The sequence below is a fragment of the Symphalangus syndactylus genome, chromosome 19, assembly GCF_028878055.3.
Source record: "Symphalangus syndactylus isolate Jambi chromosome 19, NHGRI_mSymSyn1-v2.1_pri, whole genome shotgun sequence".
In the NCBI taxonomy this organism is placed as follows: domain Eukaryota; kingdom Metazoa; phylum Chordata; class Mammalia; order Primates; family Hylobatidae; genus Symphalangus; species Symphalangus syndactylus.
Genome location: NC_072434.2, coordinates 61,928,578 through 61,952,208, shown reverse-complemented (window position 1 = coordinate 61,952,208; position 23,631 = coordinate 61,928,578). Strand labels below are relative to the sequence as shown.

Here is a 23,631-nt window from a genome sequence, read left to right as displayed (position 1 = left end):
ACTGGCATTAATTGTAATGCAGCCTGAATTTGTTTGCAGACCAGTGCAGCAAGACAATAGCAAGGAGAAAAAAAAGAGCAATATTAATAGCCTTCTACTTATTGTATCATTTTAGTGGGCCTTAATAAGGTGTCTGCTGTCAACTGGATTTTATTTTTAAAAAAAAGACATAGTAATTGATGTATTGCAGTAAGTATGGATGAGGGCTCAACTTGATTAATGTATGAGTTGGCTTTTTAAGGCATTTTAAAAAGGCTTCTTAACTGGGTCTTAAGAGACTGGCACAAGCCCGCTGTAAACTACCTCTTTGCAGTTGGAAAATAGCCTGACAGCTGCTGATGTCTCTTGTGGGGTTTTCTATTTTTTCCTCTTCCTGATCAGAGAAAACTGAAGTAATATACTCTTCGTCAATAATTGCAGTGCTTAAAAATCTTATAAAGGGATTTTGACTCTTCTCTCCAGAGATAACTTTTCAAAGGTTAAATTAGTTTTACTTGTGTGTGCTTCAAATATCACCACTTTCAATAAGGAGTGGATTTGGTTTTTAAATAAGCTGCTATTTTGTGGGTTGCTTAAACCCAGACACTTTGACAGAAATTGTTTTGATGTCAGAGATGGACTTGTTCCAAAAGCAATTTCAGGTCAAGATGAATTTCTTCACTCTTGAATCGCTTCTGTTCATTCCAAGGTGCGTGTGTGTGTGTGTGTGTGTGTGTGTGTGTGTGTGTGTTGAAGAGAGAAGCAGAGACAGACATATTGATTAAGCAACTGGTAATATCTATATGGAAAATGTAAGGAGCATGCTTTCCAGGAAATTTTCCTTTACATCAGTTTGAGATCCATTCATCTATTTTTCTTTATATTGAGCACATTGTGTATCTACTCTATTCTATATTTTCTTTTCATAGAATTTTTTTTTTTCATAAGAAACAAAGCAAGTGAGTTACAATTCCAGGGAAGACCGGGAAAAAAAGGAGAAAATCGAATCCTTTGCCTCTTTGGTATCTATAGGTGTCAACACAATGCCCCAGGTAGTAGGTCACCTCTTTTGATAACAACAAAAAGAAGACATTTGAAGAATTCCAAGCTGGCTGAAACTATCAGGCTATCACTGTGCAGCACTGGAGGAAGCACCTCATCGTTATTCAGCACAACTGCCTTCACTCAAATTGAGATAAAGTCCATAAACATGAGAGAAAGAAATGAGAATGGAAAGAGTGGGAGGGAAAACACACTCTGCACAGTCCTTTGCACAACTGCATTTTCAAGCGGGGAACTGTCACAAGGCGTGTCATGCAGATGCAGCAGCCGCAGGATCTTTGCAGCTGCATTTATCTTGTTGGTTCACAGGTGTTTTGCCTTGCTGGGGAGCAGGGGAGGGGGCAGGCAGAGACACCTAATCGAGTGGATTAAGTGCAGATGTGTCACGGAGAGGACTCTTCCTTCCACATGCCACAGACTCAGACTTGTTGGACCTAGGCAGACTCGTTGCGGCCTTCGCAGTATCATCTTTATATTGAATTCAAAAAGCATTTTGTTTTGCACTTTAGCTGGCCTCAGGTTGTACGTTACCTTTTGAATTTGTACAGGTTTTTTAATCTGTCAGAGTTGGGCTTTTCTTATCTGTAAAATGGTGAAATAATATACCAACAGAGACTTTTTTTCTAACAATTAAATGAGATAATTCACAGAAAGCTCTTATCCCAGTGACTGGCACCAAAGAAGCATTCAAGTCAGCTACAGTAACAGCAGCAACAACTTTAAACTAAAGAGAGAGCTACTGTTTATTGTTTCTTAGATGCTGTTGCCAGGAACATGGCTTTGTACCTAAGCCCTGTTATTGTTCAAGCCAACTTTTACATGTTTTTGTTTTAGAGTATTGAATCCAAGTGTCATATCAGTGGCCCATAGGTCCTAAATGATTTTGAAAAAAAGCATTACCCTTTCCTCTTCAGGGTGAAAATATATATGGGAAAAATTCTTCCAAAATGGAGCCTGACATTGACCCATAGAGCTTAAAGCCTAACCGGACAGACTCTCCAGCGAGGAGCTTTCTGTTGGTCCACGGGCATTTTCAGAGGACCCAGCACTTCTAGAGGATTGCTCAGTGTGACCAAAAGTAGAGCAACCAAACGTGAGCAAAAATGCTATGCTTTATGAGCATCTTATAAACCAATATTTTATTCAAAATTCAGTGAAACTTAACATGTAAGTGCTTGCTTACCTCAGCTCAATTTTGTCAAATTTTTTTTTTCTTGCCTTCCAGGAGTTTACAATTTCACTGTAGAAATAAAACACAAGATACGTTAAATTGTCAAAATGTGTAGTAAACAATGAAATCCTTAACAGAGAAAGTGAGCTACCTTTTGCAATTATATCAGAGCTCTGGTATCCATCAGCCAAGACTATTGTACAGTCATGAGTAGTTACCTCAGGCTCCATGTAGACATGATCATTTCTCCTGCCCTGAGAAGTGAAAGTGGAAAGGGTGAGTGCTCTTAGTCTGGGCAGTTAATTAACTTGCATTTCCACAAAATTTATCAGTTCCTGTTGATCCTCAGACTTGTGTACACATTTGTCTACCTACCTGGTACTCGTTAGATGCTTCAAGGCGTGTAAAAATGAATAAGACAACTCCCTGATCTTCAAGAATATTACAGTCTAGTTAGAAATACATCTAGGGAGTTTTTTCTTTCTTTTTTTTTTTTTTTATGGAGTCTTGCTCTGTCGCCAGGTTGGAGTGCAGTGGTGCAATCTCGACTCACTGCAACTTCCACCTCTGGGGTTCAAGGGATTCTCTTGCCTCAGCCTCCCGAGTAGCTGGGACTACAGGCACACGCCACCACACCCAGCTAATTTTTGTATTTTTAGTAGAGAGGGTTTTATCATGTTGGCCAGGATGGTCTCCATCTCTTGACCTCATGATCCACCCGCCTTGGTCTCCCAAAGTGCTAGGATTACAGGCATGAGCCACCGTGCCCTGCCACATCTAGGGTGATTTTGTGGCAGCTGCAGAAGCAGCCAGCTGAGCCTAACTCCCAGCTGATTCACAAGGTAATTGATGGCATTGTGTCTGGGCTCATGCTCTGTGTCAGGATTAGCACAGTGTTTCAGTTTCAACAGAAGGCACACATGTTCTGAAAGGTATAAACAGACTTTTGAAAACCTATAAATGGTGAAAAGTGTATATCCAATGAAAAGATAGAAAAGAAATTGAATCAGTTGAATCATTTCACCAAGAAATTATCATGAAGTGCTTGAAATGCAGGAAAGATGAAATAAAACAGATGAAAGCTAGAAACAGCACTCAAAGCAACTCGCTGTGCAAGTTTGCAGAAATGAATACTTTATTGACGCTTGGGGGATAAGGAATGGCATCTTGGAGGATCAGTGAGTTTACCCAGTCTTTGGAAGAGAGGTAAAATGTGATGGGTGGATACACTGAGGGTGGGAGACAGGGGTCTTAGTGAGGCTGTATGTTGCTGGACCAATGAGGGTTCTGGGGCTGCATGAATAAAGACAAGGAAGTGTGTGAAAGGACAGAAAAATGGAAGAGCTAGAGCGAATGTGTGTGTAGAAACTGAGTGTAATTGCTAAATAGAACACTGAATTGAAGACAAAATAGGAAAGATCTCAAATATTACATAAGGGAGTTTGGACTTTACGATTTCTCACGTTAGAATGTGTACCATTGAACTTTTTTGAAGTTGGACGTGGCATGATCCACGCTGGATATTTCAGAGTGAACTTGCAGCATGTGAAAGGTAGGTTGGTAAAGGCATAGGATCTACTCTGAAAGTGAAGCCTCAATCAGGAGGACTTGTCATTTTTCTTTGCTACCAGTCAGCCATTTGGCCTATATGTACTGCTCTACAGTGTGTACAAAAGAGGTTTGGCTATTTTTACCATTAACTTGATTCAGTCCTTTAGCCTAATGCATACCTGTCAGAGTATAAACATTTTTGATATGTGTTTGTGTCCTTGACTAAGATGTAGAGTACTACAAAGTTTGGGAACTGTTTGCAAAGGACAGGGGTTCTAATAGGCTGAGATGCAGGCTAGAAGCACTTTTATAAAATCTCACAGAAAATGTGTAAAACAAGTAGGTAGTACCTGGTGCATATTAGGTTTCCTGGGACCTAGAAAAGTAAGTTAGGCCATGGTCAGAGTGACTCAAATGTGTTTCAAGACAGTCGAACAATTAAATCTTAACGCAGAAAGAGCCCTGGTGGGAAGAAGTAAGAAGATAAGGTAGGATGAGTCCTGTCTCTAGACCTAAATGTCTGGACTTTGGATTAGAGTCTCTGACATTTAGGGCTTCAATACCTTAATCTGAAAAATCAGATTATTCAACTGTTTTTGCTCAAAACTTCTATGCTTTTTGAGCATCCTATAAATCAAATTTTACTCAAAATTCAGTGAAACTTAACATATAAGTGCTTGCTTACCTCTGCTCAATTTTGTCTTATATTAAACAAGATAGTATGAACACGTTTTTTTTTTCTTGCCTTTCAGGAGTTTACAATTTCATTGTAGAAATAAAACGCAAGATATGCTAAATTGCCAAAACGTGTACTAAATAGTAAAATGCTTAACAAATAAGTGAGCTACTTTTTGCATTTATATCAGAACTCTTTGATCTTGTTTATGTCTTCAGTTGCTAATTTGTGTACCACAGTTTCTCCTCCAAAGAATTTCCTGTACAATATCCTACTCACCTTGGTTGTGTTCACCATCTTGATTAACTAATAGTGGTTCTTTACTAATATCATTGTAAGGGAGTGCCAAGAACCCAGCATATATCAGTGCTGTCTATGAAGAAGCCAACCTTTATCACTAATCTCTTTAAAGATGGTGATGATGAATTTCAAGAGTGAAGGACTTGGACAAAAGAATACTTTTAAAGGGGCATTTCTTAAGTCTCAAATAAACCAAGCCTAAACAACCCTTTTGGGAAACTCTTTTTACTTTGCTTTAAATCTTTATTCATCTATCTGACAAACTTCTCAGCAGCAATAGGTGGCATGTAGTTCTTTCTCATATTGCTTTTCTTTCTTACTGTCCCTTCTAAGGGCTCTTTGTCAAAGTTTTGAATTCTGTTCTTTGGACCAATCCATTTGGTGATTTTTTTGTATTTTATTATTTTGTAAAGTTGATATCAGTGTGGCCCCACTTGGGTGATTTTTCTACTCTTCCTAAATACCAGTTTCCTAATATTTGTTTGATGGGTCTTGTTTATTTCTATAATGTTCAGGAAAAAAATGAAAGGATCCTTAGCAGGGTCAATGAGAGATGCACATTTCTGCAAATTAGCAGCCAACAGTAGTGCCTTAGTTCGGCCTGCTGTAACGAAGCACCATAGACTGTATGGCTTATAAACAACAGAAATTAATTTCTCACAGTTCTGGAGGCTGAAAGTCTGAGATCAGGGTATCAGCATGATCATGTTCTGGTGAGGGCCCTCATCCAGTTTGTAGACTGTCATCTTCTCCCTGTATCCTCATACAGTGGAAAGAGGGCAAGAGTGCTCTCTGGCCTCTTATTTTATAAGGGCACTGATCTCATCCAGGAGGGCTCCACTCTCATGACCTAATTACCACCCAAATTCCTCACCTGCTAATACCATTACTTGGTGGGGAGTGGGGAGGATTTCAACTTGTGAATTTTGGAGGAATACACACATTTAGTCCATAACAAGTAGTTCTCTCCTAAACTACTGTGTTTCAAAACGAACTTTGATGCCAAAACAAGAAAAGCAGCAAATGTATCTTGTTGGTTTCAGGTCTGCTGACTCAAAGCACACAGCTTTTAGTAATGAGCAGGCACTCTGAGAAGTATAGTTATTCTTTCTTTACAAAAAATTATCTTTCTAATTAGTCATAGATCTTTAACCTTTCTTCCAGTCCTGCAAGGATTCTAAAGGTTTAGAAAAACATACTCACGTTATCTGATAGATAGTATAGAATGTATTCAGCAAAAACAAAATATCATGTTGGTGGAGGAAGTGTTATACATACTAGATAAGGAGTCTATGCATCTAAACACATGCATGTAAACCATACCTTTTTTAGTGCTTAGACACACATTTCTAGAGGGCTGTATCTTCCAGAAAGATAAAACATTTATCAGCACTTTACATGACAGCCTTGATAAAATATTGTGATATTATCTAAGCACATCTCTTTCTTAAGTAAGCAATATTTCCATAGATCTTTTGTCCCGTTCATTCTTGGTAAATGATTCATCAATAGATTCAATGAAAAATATGAAACTTATGATCAATATCATCAATCTTATTCCCATTTTGTAAAACAGCAAGGTATTTATTACAGATCACAGGAAGAGTTTAATTCCTAGGGGAAATGATATATATCTTTTCATATTAAACTCTGCTACATATTAAACTCTGCTACCTTTAATTTTGCATATATTGAAATGTCATCAAGAAATGCACCTTTGATTATTGGAATAAAGGAGATAGGAGTACAGTGTATTATATAATTACTAGACTAAACATATACATTATATATTTCACTATATCTTATTTTTAGCCTGTTTCCAGACATGGTACAGTTTCTACATAAGGTTTTGGTTTAAAACTACCTGTGGAGAGTTGGATAGTGACTACATCTTTTTAACAATGCAAGTGTTAATAAACTTAATGTCACTCACACCAAAAATAATATGTTTATACTAAGAGTTCTTAAACTAACTAATGAATTGATGTTTTCTTCTGGAGAAGAGGAAACATAATAGGTAGCATTTATTAGAAAGTATATACATATTGACAACATTGGTAGAAAGCAAAAATTCAGCTATCATTTAACAAATATTTTCACCATTCATTTCTTTTGAAGAAATAAAATTCAAAAGGAGTGATTTCAAAGAAAATATTTATTTGGATGATGCCAATGGTTTGGCCATCTACATTTTAAATTGTGTATATATTTCTATTTGAAGTCTCAGTAAAAATATTTAGCTCATTACAGACATAATAAATGTTCTGTAAAACTGGTAAGAGAAATAAATCTTATCTTGCAGAAGGATATAAAGTGCATTACACCTTTCACAGTCTCCATTTATTTAGAATGAAAATTTTAAAGTGCAATTAGAAATATTTACAATAAATCATTCACCAAAACAAGAGAGTTCATAAACTTCTTTCTACTGAAGAAGATACCTTCCATGTGAATAGTTGAAAGAGTCATGTCCTGTTTATAACCCAAGACATGGTCTGGGAAAACTGTAGTATAGATGGCTCAATATTACTGTTGTTTGTGTAAGCTACTTCAAAGGAATCCAGAAAAAGTGCTATTGGGAAGATACTGAAATTTCTACTAAAGTAGTTGACATTTTTCAATATTTGAGGAGTGTGAGCCTTTTTATTTTCTTATTAATCTGTTTCCTAAATAATCTGTATCAAGAAAAGTTTTTCAAGCAGATTGTTCCCAGTAGCCAATGCTGAAATGAAGTAGGACGAATCCTTTTGATCTCTTGGTAGTAAACTGTTTGCAGATAATACCTAACAAGGGCATTTCTGTTCATTTGCTATCAAATTTAATAGAAACAAGTGGAATCTGAGTTCAGCAAAAGATAAATAAATAAATATATAAAAGCCTTACATAGTTTTTGAATGCATACCTTTAAATGTCGAGAGATAATGACTTGTGTAGCATTGTTATATAATGTATTTCTTGTCTTCTGTTGGGTTCATGTGACAAATTCCAGTTGATAAGCCCCAGACTCTGGAGTCAGTTGTCTGGCTAGTTATTAAGATTAAGATAAGTACTAAGAACGAAAAATACAGTGCATTGTACTACCTTTATGGGTCTGGGCCACCTAGGATTCTGAATGTAAACAATGAATTAGTTCACCCTGACTCCTTTTCAAACCTGAAGTGAACAATGTAAATATTGGTGAAGAATGATTAGAGATTATTTTTTAATGGAAAATATATTTTAATTACCAAAAATTCTAATATATGTATAATTGTGGCAATAAGTTTATAGAAAAGAGATTTACTGTCTCATTTTTCTTTTTATATTGGTATTCAGAAATAAGAAGATAATTATTTAATGGGTCATAGGTAGTTCATATTAGAAAGGCATTTTGTCCTCATAAAATACGCCAGGAGGAAAAAATACAAGATATTTAAGTGCAGTTAAGGGACTTTCAGAGGAAGGACAATATTAGTAAAACATATATTTCTAATGCATATTCAATGCTAGTATTACCTATAAAATGTTTCTCGGTGATTCTTCAAAGAGTGAAAAAAGTGCATGTACTGTTCTTTAAAGCTGATAGAATGTTCCAGGGGCACACCAAACAGAGACAAATATTTTCTGAAGTGCAGTCAATTATTCACACTAAATATAGTAAATATGAGCTTTGCTGCAAATTGGTAGGCAACATTTCCAGCATAGCAAAGTTTAACTGTCTATGAGATCGCTGGAGGAGTGATAGAAAGGGGTAATTTAGCAAGCATACCATAGCAACATGCTGCGCAATGTAGAGCGCTGGGTAGCTATTAATTTTTGTTAATGAATTTAAAACTAGATGTATGGAAATGGTTATATGAAATGTATACACTGCTAAACAGTTAACTAGCCCTTAGGGCTTAAGTTTAATTATCTCTGTGTAAATCATTTTGAGCAGGGCAACCTAATGAGTCAAAAAAAAAAAAAAAAAAGCCAAGAAATTCATATCTAGCTTTGTGATGACTGCTGAACACAACAAGCCAGACATTCTAAACCTCAGGTAGAGAAAAATTTCCATGTCCATATAGGGCTCAGTCTTTCTGGTGTCTCTTCCCGGGGCTGCGTTCCTTTCTTCATTCCGACCCCAGAAGCATATTTGACAGAGGAGATGGGCAAGTGCGGTGTGTACTTTTACATGTCTTTCTGCCTTTGGGTTGCCATTCTAGGTCCTTCTCAACCAGGATGATTTCACCCCCCACTATTACCCCAGGAGACATTTGCCAATATCTGGAGTCATTTTTGGTTGTCACTGAGTGGGTGGCAAAAACCATGGATGCTGCTAAACATCCTACAATGCACAGGACAGCCTCCCACAACAAAGAATTATCTGCCTCTAAATGTTTATAATCCTGAGGTCGAGAAATGCTGTCCTATACCAACACCTTGGAACAGCATTTGTTTATGATTAAAAAACATTAGCCACAGGAGACAAGAATGGAGTGTCCCTCTTCTGCTCCCTGACATATTATTGTACACTAGAGAGTTAGAGGGCATAGCCACTGCCACTGTGTTTCTTGCCAACCAGATGCCCAATGTCTATATTTGAGCATGGACCCCTCAGCTCAGCAGTCATGATGCTTTGATAATAGGCCACGGATGAAGAGCAGGTTCACCCAGGGTTTAATATCCATTCATATCATAGTAGAATCACAGACCTGGACATGCCTAGTTTAGAGAGAGATGATATGCTTAAGAATAATGAAAACTGCTCTGCCGACACAGGAGCCTGGACTGAAATGACTCATGGGATTCATCCTGGCTCTCATTGTCTCTGGTTGGTTGCTGAGAAAGGATGTGTTGGTGTAGTTAAAAAGAAAACATGACAGAATGCAAAAAATGTTCATACTCTCCCAAAGAAAATCATTTTGAGAATTAAAATTTATCCCTTTCCTTTCTACTCCAGTTAAATCATGGTACCTTTGAACTCTCTTGAGAATGTATTTAAATTCTTTGTCTGTTGAGAATAAAGATAGCAAATAGGCTGTCTGCCCCTATATAGTTTATTAAGTAAAACTAAAATTGCAACATAATGCCATGTTAGAGCAGATTTATAGTGTAAATACTAAACATTACTTGAAAACTTTAGATAGGGGTCATTTATACCCTCACACATCTTCAAACTTTAATAATATAGAGCCCTAGTAGCAGAAATTGTGCACGGCAGACCTTGATGTACTGTAACGGGTGCTGTCAACTCTCCTTTGTGGCCTAAGCAGCAATCATAATACATGATTAACAAGCCTCTTATCTTATTCATTTTAAACTAAAAAAGCAGTAGTCATCTTGCGGTGACTGCCATTGATTTATTTACCTGGAAGGAATGTTGAGTTATCAAAGCCATGAGAATTCAAGAAATTGTCTTTTCTTAGTTTAGTGACTGCACTGTTGCAGTACTCCTGGAAACTTGCTTTTTGCATCTGAATTAGTTATATATATATATATATATATATATATATATATATATATATATCTTTAAGGAGAACTACATAAGAGGAATGTCAAATAAAACAGAAGAACCAGGTTCAGCTTTATCTGGGCCTCAGTTTCCCTCCTTTTTGAGGAATGTTAATTGGGTCGGGATTCCTCTAAGTTAACTAAATTAGTGACTTTGTTATTGGGAAAAATCAAGCATGCAACCATATTTAAGATGAATAATAGATATTTCAATATCTGTTACGAATGTTCACCCGTTTGGTTCAGTGATTCCACTTTTATGCATCTTGAGAAAGCAATCAGAGATCTAGGCCAGGGGTTGGGTTGGCAAACTGCTGCCCTCAGGCCAAATTCTGTCCAGTGCCTGTTTTTGTGAATAAAATTTTATTGGAACATAGTCATAGCCATTTATCTACTAATTGTCTCTGGCTACAGCAGAAATGAGTAGTTGAAACAGAGACCTTATGGCTCATAAAGCCTAAAATATTGACTATCTGGACCTCTACAGAAAAGTTTGCCAACTCCTCTAGACAAAGACATATGTTTATTGTTTCCTTGTTTATAAGTAAAAATAACCTAGTAATTTCTTATAGGGCATTGTTAACTAAATGGCAATAAATCCCTATAGTGAAATATGCTCTCCTGTCCAAAATGGTGATCAAGAATACGTAAAGATGTGGAAATATTTTCACAATATATTAAGTGGGGAAAAACTAAATACAGCGTATGATACTGACCATGTAAAGATGTCCAAAAGAAGAGACCAAAAAGAAACAAACTACGAAGTTGTTATTTAGGGATTTATAGGTTGAATTTTGTTCTTTTTACATGATTTAAATTTGCTACTGTGTTTTTAGAAAATTATTTTTACTATCAGAAATGAATACGGTTAAGTGGTTACTGTGACAAAGAAAAGAAAGACAAGAGACACTGGGAGCCTTCTGTAGACGGTTTCCTTCCTGGTGGAATAGAAACGCAGCTTTCTTTCCCTTCCTCTCAAAGAGGAGTGGAGTGGAGACATCCTGAGTGGAGGGTGTATCACTCTTCCAGGAAAGTGGGGTCCTGTTCATTATTATTGCCAGCTGATGCTTTTTAAGTCCAGAGGTTTGCCAGGTTAGCTTAAGTCTAAGAGTAGCGACTGGGAGAATATTATGCCTGAATCTGGATGTTTTGGAAGAAAGACAAGGATAGGATGAGTCAGAAAGTTCCAGAGTAGGAGTGTTTTCAGGGGAGGGGAAAACTGAGTCAGGTACTGACATGAAGGCCACTGGATGCTTCGGAGTAGAGGCGATTAAACAGTATAGCTTACAAGCCAGGAAAGGGCACAGAACAGGAGAGATGGGGGCACAGCTTGACAGGCAACACCTATTTTCCAATTTTGTCCAGAGGCAGCTTTTCTCTATGTCAGCCTTTTCTTCAGAGCTCTTCTGTGTCTCCTTACTAAAGCCAATGATAACTACCATGACCAGCTTTGTTTTTCTATAGCAGGTGGAATAAATTATACCCCATCAATGTTATCTTTATACCAGGTGAAGAGAGTTTGTGTCATCTACAACCCTATTTTGACAAAGGCTCTTTCATGTTTGACTCCCTCTGGTTCAATTAATTGCATACACATTTAACAAATGTTTATAGTACCCCTTCTACATGTCAAGTGCTGTTCTTAACACTAAAGACATCAAATTGAACAAGACAGAAAAACATTTCCCACCCTCATGAACTTTAAGTAATAGGATAAAGAAATAGACATTAAACATATGCAAACATACGAACATACGCACATACATTGATATTTCAGATGTTGGTAAAGGATAGTAAGACAATAAAACAAGGCAGTAAGGGAGAGGATGGGGAAAGTGCTACTTTAGATAAGGGTCATCTGGGGTCCTCTGTGAGAAAATATTGGATCTGAGACCAGAATAATAAGGCAGAATTAGCCATGCAAAAACTCAGTTCAATCCAACTAAACAAATATTTGAATTGTGCCAGGTACTATTCTGGTTACTTGTGTTCTAGTAGTGAATGAAACAAAGTTCCTACTTGTACAGTCATTGTTTTTGAGTGTGTGTGTGTGGTACATATATTTCTAATTTGCATGCATGTGCGCACACCACACACACACACACACATGCACGAATGCTATGAAGAAACATGAGGTAGGGGAGGAAAGAGTGCACAACTTGGGAAGGATGGGGGCGCATTAGTATTATTTTATAGCAGGGTCAGGGAACTCTATAAATTCATATTTGAGTAGAAATCTGAAAGGAGTGAGGGTGAAGTCTCAGAGTAGAATGCCTAAGGCAGAGTGCCTTAATGGAAGAGGAGTGTGGTGCACTTGGATGACAGGAAGAAACTGCATGAGGACACAGCCTGGTGCACAGGTTGGAGAGCAATCAAATATGACATCAGAGCTGAGCAGGAAGAGCACGTAGGACCTTTTGGACTCAAGTGGGGAGTGTAGATTTCATTCAATTTACCATAGCAAGCTTCGGGGAGGTTTGACACAGTGATGCTATGTGATTTCCCTTTAGTTGAGAGACTTAATGGAGATTAAGGTGGGAAAGAAGGTCAAAATCCTTATTTTGAAGTTTAAAATATCCAGACAATACCCACCTATTTAGTTCTTCCTTAATCAGAACTTTTACTTTAACCGACCTCAGAAGGAGTGAAAGATTTAGGGAGGATCTGGATCTTAACTCTCCAGGCCTGTGATGAATTTCAAGTGCTATCCTCTGTGTTCATAATGAGGTTCATGTGGCTGGAAGGAAAGAGAAGCAGAGCCTTCTTCCTCTCCTTTCCCCCCTCCCCTTATTCTCTTAGTTTTTTAAAGAAAAGAATTGTATTTTCATTGTCTAAGTGCTGCATATTAAGATAACAAGCTCAAAGAAGAGTGCACCCAAACAGTGCATGAGGTAAAATGAGGACAATACTTGGATTCCTGAGGGCTGTAATTAAAGCTATCTGGATTAAAAAAGAGTTATTTCAATTCAGATTTATGTTCCAAGGAAACAAAAAAAAAGGAAGAAAGAATGAGAAAGTGAAATACAGCAAAAAGAACTCTTAATTCCAATGTATTCAACTCACCCATCAGAAGAAATGGCATTAATTCAGGTACCCAATTACAGTAATGTGGTTCAGAGCACCTCAATAGGTGTTTCAATCTCAAGCCAGGACTAACATTTGTAATCCTTTAAATGCACTTAAGAAATTGATGTTACAGCCCCACAATCTGTTAGGGGCCTTGCTTGCCGGATGATTGCAAAGTATCCCACCATTAATTGGATCATCAGAATGTGATCCGCGTCTTGGTCCCTGGATTATGGAAGACTGACTCTGCTCTGACGTGTTGAACCAGAAGCTCTTTTTGTGAGAGATTTTGACCCTTAATGTAGATAAGTGGTATTTTTCATCAATCTTAGCTTGCATTAAAAAAGGGGAAATGTCAATTCAATGTGGGGCATTTAACGTAATTCAACATCTTTTAATTTAATACCTTGAAAAACTTAGTCTTTCCGACCTGCCTAACACTTCTGCTGATGGAATATTTTGTAGAGCCCTGTTGAAAAAAGGTTGTCTTCTATTCCTTAATAAAATCACAATCTTGAAACTCCCTGCTTGCCATGTTGTAGTAGCAAAAATAACCTCACAAATCTCATATAAAATATTAAAAAAAAAAAACAAAATTTGAATCTTAGCCCCCTTTCTTGGGACAGTGTTGTAAATATGCATGGAAATTTAAGAGAAAAGAAAGAATATCTCTCATTTATTTTCCATTCGTGAGTGTTTGGGCTGTGGAACAACTAGGTTCTTTGTCCAATTCCCTGATCATCATGAATTTGGACAAGGTAGAAAAGTAGTTTTAGTCTCTTTAAGGCAAAAAGAAAGATTTAATCCAGACCAGCGTTTGTCCACAGTCACTAATATTTTGATGGTATATATCTCATAGGTCTGAGTGTGGATTTCAGCTGGTTTTTATGAAATTCTACCAGCTCAAAAAATAATAATATCCCTACATTTGTGTATGTCAGATCACAGCTAGCACGAGGCAATAAAGCAGTTTTTAACACTCTTTTACTTCTTCAAAGATTTGTGGTATAAATGCACTATCAAAATCACAGCACCTTTGCTTCTTGGATTAGTGGTATTGCTTTCCTGCCAATGGGTAGATAAAGATGCATGTCTTTACTCAGTAAAATGGGCAGGTTGATCTTTGGCTGGGTTGCCTTAGAATCATGTCACATACCACTTAATTAGAGTCTTGGGTGACAGTCTGGTTGCTGCCACATCTCTGGGCAGAAAGCACATCTGCCTCTTGCATTAAGGACACTGTGGGTTGGAGAGAGAAGTGGAGTTTGTGACAGAATACATATATTGTCTGCTGATGCTCTTAAGACAAATGGAATCTCAGCCATAGCTGCTGCAACCAGCATCTGGGTGTTCCCTTTCTGACAGCTTTCAGTTCAGACTTCAGTGTGCCCTTCTTTCCTAATAGGCTCCCTTGGTAGTGAGTGCCACGCAAGCACAGGATGGATGAAATGCCCTACGGACCTGCGTCAGACCTCCCTAGAAAGCAATGTCTTTCTGAACTATGAACCAGGGTTCTCTTAAGCCTCAGTATAAATATATAAATTCAACTCTGAGACAAAAAATGAAAAGGAAGTTAAGAACCTCACATAGAACTAGGCACAGTAAATAGGTTTAATAGCAAAGATTTCCTAAGAGTAAGATGGTCCTGCATCAAAAATGATCTTTGGTTGTTGGGTGTTTTGTTTTAGTCTTTCTTGCTACCGTGAATAATGGAGAGGCTTATCTTCTGGCCTTACTTTTACCAATCTGACAACAAGCTTCTAGATCAATTAATTTTATTCTCTTTAATGGCCAAAGCTTATTTTATATTAGAGGGTTACTTAATTTAGCATTGAAAAATGAAAACTAGATATGAAAACTGGACCTGATTATGGAAAGTAATGTCCCTCTTTTTTTTTTGTAAATCATCTGTACCATTCTAAACCCAGATATTTTCTTCTTGTTTTTTCTTTTTTTAATGTAAAAATTAATGAAGAAGTAAAGATTGCTCTATTTGCTGAACCCAGATGAACTAACATGTTCATTTCCCAAAGGTTTTATGTTAGAACCAGACACTTGCCTTTTTTGTCTTTTATTCCAAATGACCAGCTACATCTGGCCCTGCAGGCTGAAGGGGAGGTTAAGAGGTGCTGGCGTGATAAAGTAAACCTGCCATAAGCTACCTGTCTTATTCTTTCACGTTTTCACCTGGCCTGCCACTGTCCTGAGGAGGCATTATTCTTAACTGCTCTCCAAAGTGGGCTGCAAAATGCTCCTAGACCTTGTTCCTTCATGTTAAAGTTCCGTCCTAAATGAAGTTGGCAGCTGTTTTTGCCCAGTGTTCATGTACTTCCACAGTTTGCTTCCTGATTGAATTCCTGTAAAAATCCCTCAGGACAAGGATAGCGTACAAACTGATGCTGACCAGACTGCCAGCCCCTGGTGTTAAAAGTTAGGTGTTTGCCCTGAAAACAGGTCTGCTTCTGTGCTGTAAGAGCTTCTCAAAAGGGAAAAGGGCTGCGGGGTGGAGAGGCCAGTGCTGGGAGTCTACCCTGAGTGTGCGTGCTGCTGCTTCTCTCTCACTCCCTCCCCAGAAATTAGAAAAACAAATTCTATTTTAAATATCCACAATAACCTTTAACAAGGGGGCCACCAATTTGGGGTGAGTTGATGATGACTACAGGTATACCTCGTTCATTGCATTTTGATTTACTGAGCTTCACAGATCTTGCATGTTTCTACAAATTGAAAGTTTGTGGCAGCGCTGTGTCCAGCAAACCTACTGCCATTTTTCCAACAGCCTGTGTTCACTTCAGGTCTTTGTGTCACATTGTGGTAATTTTTGCAGTATTCCGCTGTATTGCAAACTTTCCCATTATTATATCTTGTATGATGATCTATGATCAGTGATCTTTGATGTTATTATTGTGCTTGTTTTGGGGACCACAAACCATACCCATATAAGACCAAGAACTTAATCGGTAAATGTTATATGTATTCTGAGGGCTCCACCAATGCACTGTTTCCACATCTCTCTTCCTCTCCTTGGGCCTCTTTATTCCCCCAGACACGACCGTATCAAAATCAGGCCAATTAGTAACCTTACAATGGCCTCTAAGTGTTCAAGTGAAGGAAAGAGTTACACACTTCTCACTTGAAATCAAAAGCTGGAAATGATTTAGCTTACCGAGGAAGGCATGTCGAAAGCTGAGACAGGCCAAAAGCTAGGTCTCTTGCACCAGTTAGCCAAGTTGTGAATGTAAAGGAAAAGTTCTTGAAGAAAATTAAAAGTGCTACTCCAGTGACCACACCAATGTTAAGAAAACAAAACAGCCTCATTGGTGATATGGAGAAAGATTTAGTGGTAGAAGATCAAATCAGCCACAACATTCCCTTAAGCCAAAGCTTAATCAAGAGCAAGGTCTTAACTCTTTTCAACTCTATGAAGGCTGAGAGAGGTGAGGAAGCTGCAGAAGAACAGATGGAAGCTAGCACAGGTTGGTTCATGAGGTTTAAGGAAATAAGCCATCACTGTAACACAAAAGTGGAAGGTGAAGCAGCAGGTGCTCATTTCAAAGCTGCAGCAAGTTATCCAGAAGATCTAGCTAGGATCGTTGATGAAGGTGGCTACAGCAAACAAGAGATTTTCAATGTAGATGAAACAGCCTTCTATTGGAAGAAGGTGCCATCTAGGATTTTCCTAGCTATTAATAGAAAGGAGAAATCAATGCCTGGCATCAAAGCTTCAAAGAACAAGCTGACTCCCTTGTTAGAGTCTACTGCAGCTGTTGACTTTAGGTTGAAGTCATTGCTCATTTACCATTTTGAAAATCCTAGGGCTCCTAAGAATGATGCTAAATCCGTCTCTGCCTGTGCTCTATCAATGGAACAACAAAGCCTGGATGACTGTTTACAGAATGGTTTACTAAATATTTTAAGCACACTGTTGAGACCTCCTGCTCAGAAATAAAGATTCCCTTTAAAATATTACCGCTCATTGACAATGCACCTGGTTACCCAGGAGCTCTGATAGATGGACAAGGAGATGAATGTTGGTTTCATTCATCTGTTCAATAGATGAATGAAAAATACGTGAAGCTGCGGTTACCCCAGAGATCTGATGGAGATGGACATGTGGATGAATGTTGGTTTCATTCATATACACAACATCCATTCTGCAACTCGTAGATCAAGAAATAATTTTGACTTTCAAGTCTTACTATTTAAGAAATGCCTTTTATAATGCTATAGCTGTCATAGACAGTGATTCTTCTGAAGGATCTGGGTAAAGTACATTGAAAACCTTCTGGAAGGATTCACCATTATAGATGCAATTAAGAACATTTGTGATTCATAAGAGGCAGTCAAAATATCCACATTAACGGGAGTTTGGAAGAGCTTAATTCCAACCCTCATGGATGACTTTGAGGGATTTAAGACTTCAGTAGAGAATGGATGAGCAGATGTGGTGGAAATAGCAAGAGAACTAGAATTAGAAGTGGAGCCTGAAGATGCAACTGAATGGCTGAAATCTCATGATAAAATTTGATTGGAAAAGGAAATGCCTTTTACAGATGAGTAGTTTCTTAAGGTGACATCTACTCCTAGCGAAGGTGCTGTGAAGATTGTTGAAATGACAACAAAGGATTTACAATATTACATAAACTTAGTTGATAAAGTAGTGTCAGGATTTGAGAGGATTGACTACAATTTTGAAAGAAGTTTTGTGGTGGGTAGTAAAACTTCTTTCAAAGTTTTACCCTGTGTGCAAGATAATCTTTCATGAAAGGAAGACTCTATCAATGTGGTAAACTTCATTGTTGTCCTTTTTTAAAAAACTGCTACAGCTACCCCAGCCTTCAGCAACCACCATCAGCCATCAGCAGCCATCAACGTTGAGGCGAGACCCTCCACCAGCAAAAAGATTATGACTCACTGAAGGCTCAGATGACCATTAGCATTCCTTAGCAATAAGATATTTTAAAACTGTTTTTCAGACATAATGCTATTGCACACTATATTATGGTATAAATGTAACTTTTAAATGCACTGGAAAACCAAAAAATTCCTGTAACTCAGTTAACTGTGTTATTCACTTTATCGCAGTGGTCTGGAGCCAAACCCACATTTTCTCCGAGGTATGCCTGTATAACTACCTGACAATTATTTTCACCTTAAACAATTGTTATTTAAGGTAAATTTACTTGGTTAGAGCCTGGTGAGTTGAGGCTAAAGTCAGGAATTTGATCCCTGGCTAGGCTAGTTGTTTTTGCTCTTCAAAAAAAAATCACTGTATTCCTCTAAAATTCATTGAATGTCTTACCCATGTGTCCCCCTAGTCACTACAGTATCAGAAAAGGGAGTGTCAGTGTTTCAAAGGCATTATCAAAACCAGGGAAAAATGACAAAATGTGTAAATGCCAACTGTCAGTGGTGTGATCTTCATGTACTAAAGACAACACTTTTATAGACTGAAAAACCAACTAAACCCAATTTCTGTTGCCACATTAGAGCTTGTTTCATTATTATCAACATGAGAACCAATTTTTACTTGATATTGACAATGTATGATAGGAGTAAACACATAATGATCTCACTGTTCCCTCACAATTCCTGGCTTCAGGTGCTTGGCTAGGAGGAGATCTAAGGCAAGAGAAAGGTGTTTCACCAGCTGAGTGCAGATAGAATGCAAGAGTCAACTGTCATGGTGGCTTTAGTCTCCATTTCATGCCTTCTTATGTGCAGTTATATATAAGGCATAATTCTGGGGAACAGACTAAAGAAAAGCTCATCTCCCAAACCTAGGCTGTGGTAAAGAGACTTTCATTTATATCCATATTTTGGGCTTGTAGCTGCATGCCACTCTAAGTCTACTCTCTCTGTTGGAACAACAACAATGACAAAAACGCCTCACAACGTAAAGCTTCTGAAAGCTGGCTGACCTTGTAACCTACTTTGTAAAAAGCCTGCAGCCATAACTATTTGACAAAATTCACTTCAACTCTTTTAAATTGTTAATCTTACAGAAGACAGCTCCCCACAGGTCGTCTTTCCTCAGGGTGGAAGCCATGGCACTGTAAGCTGTGGTCAAGGTTCGTGGCTCAGGACCCCATCAGCCTACTTTTTAGCTCTCTGTTGCCTTTCATGAGGAATTCCTCATCTGCAGCCCACTCTCTCAGATTCTCTTGATGACCAGGGGATCTTTGGACTCTTGGCACCAACCCACTGGGCTATCTTTAAGCCAAAATTTGCCAGTCCTAAATCAGCGACTCCCATCTTCCCCACAGTCATGGCTATTAGACATCAGCACATTTATTTAAATACGAAATGACAATTTTAGTATTCTAAAAATTGGAGATTTCTATGGAAAAAGTTGTATATATATATATATTTTTTTGATACGGTGTCTTGCTCTGTTGCCCATGCTGCAGTGCAGTGGTGCGATATTGGCTCAAGGCAAGCTCCACCTCCCGGGTTCAGGCCATTCTCCTGCCTCAGCCTCCCGAGTAGCTGGGACTACAGGCGCCCACTACCACGCCTGGCTAATTTTTTTGTATTTTTAGTAGAGACGGGGTTTCACTGTGTTAGCCAGGATGGTCTCGATCTCCTGACCTCGTGATGTGCCCGCCTCGGCCTCCCAAAGTGTTAGGATTACAGGCGTGAGCACCGCACCCAGCCTAAAAGTTGTATTTAAGAAAAAAATAAATAGAATATATCTTTACCTGTGACTGGACAAATGCTTATCATATGTAATTTTATTTAGTATTTTTATTATAAGGTGGTTGCATATTTGATCCGTCTAGTACTAAAGCTTGGAAGCAATTGTGTTCCTGCTCTGACTGTGTGTGTCTGTGTGTGTCTTTTTGTTTGTACACATGTATGTATATAGCAGCCTGTTTTATCTGGGATTATTCTCAGTTATTTCTCTGCTTTGCCCCTCTTTTGTCTCTGCCACTCAAACCAATTTCAGCCGTCTACCAACTCTCATTTGGGATAATAGCCTCTCTTTTTGCCATCGTCTTGTCATGTTTGATTCGGCTGCACAAGGATTTTAAATTAGCCAAAATGTTTGCATGCTGGGCTCACTCTGCCGCCACAACTCATTGTGGAGCCACTGCACCACTTGATGCTGACACTGATGATTGCTCAGAAAAAAATAAGCAATGGCTGGTGGCTGTTGTAAAACTCATTTATGCCAAGCTCCTTGTACACACAGAGAGGGAAGAAGAGAGCGATCACCTGTTTTCCTGGCACCTCCCTGGGGTCATCCTGTTGTGCTATGCCTGGCTCCCACTGGGAGATTACAGTGTTGGTAGGCCCGTGATTGTAGAAAGAAAGACAGTAAAAAGTGAAATAAAATAACAAAAGATGTGCAGTTAAATTCAATGGCTTACTGCTGATGGGTTTTAACTCACTGGTGAGACAGCAACCTAATTTTCTTGTTTTCTCTTATTCTTCCTGTCCCGAAGTTTTCTTTTTGTTGATGAACAGACAGATTCTTGAAACTTGTGGGTATAATAACAGAAAGGAACTAGAGGACAAGGAACTTTTTGTTTTGTTTTGTTTCTAAAATTGTGCTGCGAATATGTCAGAATTGAGTCTTTACATTGTCGAAAACCTTCCTTAATTATTTTTGTTAGGTTTGAAAATTGATCTAATGATAAAAATATAGGTTTCTAATGTATCATTCTTGATTTCTTTTTTTTTCGAATTCGCAGCATCGGCTGTGTCCCTCACCCTGCACAAGCAGAACCTAGAGCTCCTAAAATATTTCACTTGATTGAGAGGTAAACACATAATTAAGCAGGTACTTTTTCTTAAACTCTGCTTTTTGATACAATGGGACTCTATCGAACTAGGGCCACATGATTTCAGAACAATGGAATAAAAAGTAGAAGCTTCAATAAATCAAGCGGTTTTGTTCTCAAGACATTAAAAAATTGCTTTAGCTAAGTTCCCTCATTAAATGTTGTAATATAAATATTACGGCTGTGTATTTGTTGAGCCTTGTTTTGCTGTTTGACCCGACTCCCGTTTCTGGTAGTTTGTAATTCTTTTAAGAGACTGGAAGTCGTCACCCACTTCATTGGCAGTTCTTTTCCATTGTTAAGGTAAATGGAGGTTTAGGCATCTTCTCTCCTCTCTCACCTCCGGTGGAAGGTACCTCCCTTCCAAAACTAATGCCAACCTTTCCGGTTGTTAAAGTGAACTAAATATGGCCTGAGAAGGACTTTGTACTTCTATATTTGAGGCCTTGAGGATGAACTGCAACCCAAATTACTAGGTAGATGAGATTGAGAACCTAACTTGGGAGTGTGCGCCTGTAACAGGCTGGCCAATCCCAGCAGCCGTGTCAACCACTCATACACTGTAGAGTGTTCAAACTGTGTTCAAATCAGGCAAATGCTGAGTGTAACCAATCCAGTTGTTTCTGTACCTCACTTCCGATTTCCGTACGTCACTCCCCTTTTTGTGTATATAAATCTTCCACCAAGTGGCTGCGCTGGAGTGTCTCTGAAACTGCTATGATTCTGGGGGGCTGCCCGATTTGTGAATGACTCATTGCTCAGTTAAACTCCTTTAAATTTAATCAGCTGAAGTTTTTCTTTTAACACGATGTTACCAAAGATTCAACTCTTATCAGTTTGTTCCTCCATTTACATGCCGAAGTTCTCTTATTCCAAAAACAAAGCAAACAGCAACAAAAAACCCCACAGCTGCCTGCCTTGCTACTCTCATTCCTTCATTATCAATTTTATCATGAAAATGTTTCATCTGTCTGATCTCCCCCTGATTATCATAGAACATTTTTAACCCCTTGTAATCTGGAGCCTGCCTCCCTACTGTACTTCAATTGCTGCCTCTGAGGCTCCAATGAGCCTCCAATCACCAAAACCACTGACTGTCTCAGTGCTTTCTGCTGTATTTAATGGCCTTTTCCTTACCGACACTTTCTTCTTCTTTAGCTCTCATGAGCTATGCCTGACTTTCTCCCTGTTTCTTAGACAACATTTTGTTTTCTAATTGCTAGCATCTGTTGTTGTCATTCTTCCATGAGCAGGGCCTCAAAGCTCTTATCTATGCGTGTAATACCCAATTGTACATTCCAGTCTTGACCTGTCTTGTAATTTTCAACAACACTTCAAGATGCTGGTCAAAGACAATCATTTTTCAAACATTTTTTATCTTCTTTTCCAGGTTATCACCTCCTGACTATGATTTTGTTAATGACTCACTGTTTTACTCCAATATCCATCTCCATTGAAAAATACCTAAGTCACCTTTTAAAAAAATAAAAAATAAATGACTTTATTTGTCCTTTATATTACGGGTAGGGTTATATTGATTTTTTATTTTATTGTATTTATTTTATTTTATTAGAGATGGGGTCTCATTCTGTTGCCCAGGCTGGAGTGCAATGATGCGATCACAGCGCACTGCAGCCTCAAACTCCTGGGCTCAAGTGATCTTCCCCCCTCAGCCTGCTGAGTAGCTGGAACTACAGGTGCAAGACACTGTATTTGGCTAATGTTTTTATTTTTTGCAGAGATGGAGTTTCACTATGTTGTCTAGGCTGGTTTCAAACTCCTAGGGTCAAGGAATCCTCCTGCCTCAGCCTTCCAGAGTGCTGGGATTACAGGAGTGAGCCACAGCACCCATCCCTAAGCCACCTTTGGCTCTACCTCTTTCTCTTTCTACTTCATAGCTTGCAAAATGTGTGAATTGTACAATATTTTATTTCACCCTCACTGCAGCGCTGTTATTTGGACCATGGTGTCCCCATGATAACTGTACAGATGAAAAGCTAGAGACTCATGGTATCACCTCAGCTTTGATGGTCAGTGCACTCTAAATGCCATTGCATAGGGAATAACTCCATTACATGACAGTTGGGGCGCTCCTCGAGCCAGCCTCAACATATGTGCTATCCGTATTATTTTACTGCCACTTGCTTGTTCTATAGAGCTATGCATGGGTAGCACAATGCTGGCAGATTTTCCCCAGCAAAATCTCTGAAGAACACTTTTCAGATGAACAGTGATATATGGTAGCCTGAGGGCAGCTATACTGAGAGAAATTTGGTAATTGGATTAACCACCTTGATTTAGACAGATGATCTTTCTCTCCCCTAAATTTAGCCTTAAGCGGTATCTATTGGCTGCTCTTTTTAAAGAGGAGTAGGAAAAGAACAACAAATGATGGTACTAATTGGCTAATTTTGTGTGTCAAATTTGTCACAGAAACGATGAATCTAGATCTTGAAGAAGGACCAAACTAGCTGGAAGCACTAAAGCATCAACATACCATAAAGCCTACAAATCTACAAGCAGATATCTTGTAATTATTAGAGCAGATAGCCCAGGAAATTGTAGCT

General features: G+C 38.4%; 2 protein-coding genes across 7 annotated transcripts in view; both read left to right on the top strand.

Moving 5' to 3' along the window:
• ESRRG (estrogen related receptor gamma) overlaps positions 1–23,631 on the top strand; it is a 594,635-nt gene that overhangs the window by 234,833 nt on the left and 336,171 nt on the right. The window lies entirely within an intron of this gene.
• On the top strand, positions 16,476–19,587 carry LOC129458274 (tigger transposable element-derived protein 1-like). The gene is made up of 5 exons (XM_063613594.1): positions 16,476–17,054; positions 17,485–17,541; positions 18,363–18,394; positions 19,283–19,348; positions 19,436–19,587. Exons 1-5 carry the CDS (start codon positions 16,570–16,572, stop codon positions 19,585–19,587), a joined length of 792 nt encoding a protein of 263 aa, XP_063469664.1. The 5' UTR covers positions 16,476–16,569.

Bases quoted from the DNA above. Each gene is read 5' to 3' on its own strand.
- LOC129458274 (XM_063613594.1), top strand. From the start codon at position 16,570: ATGTTAAGAAAACAAAACAGCCTCATTGGTGATATGGAGAAAGATTTA. The intron at 17,055-17,484 runs GTTGAAGTCATT...TTACTATTTAAG, and splicing joins ACTGCAGCTGTTGACTTTAG to AAATGCCTTTTATAATGCTA. The intron at 17,542-18,362 runs GTAAAGTACATT...ACTTTATCGCAG, and splicing joins GATTCTTCTGAAGGATCTGG to TGGTCTGGAGCCAAACCCAC.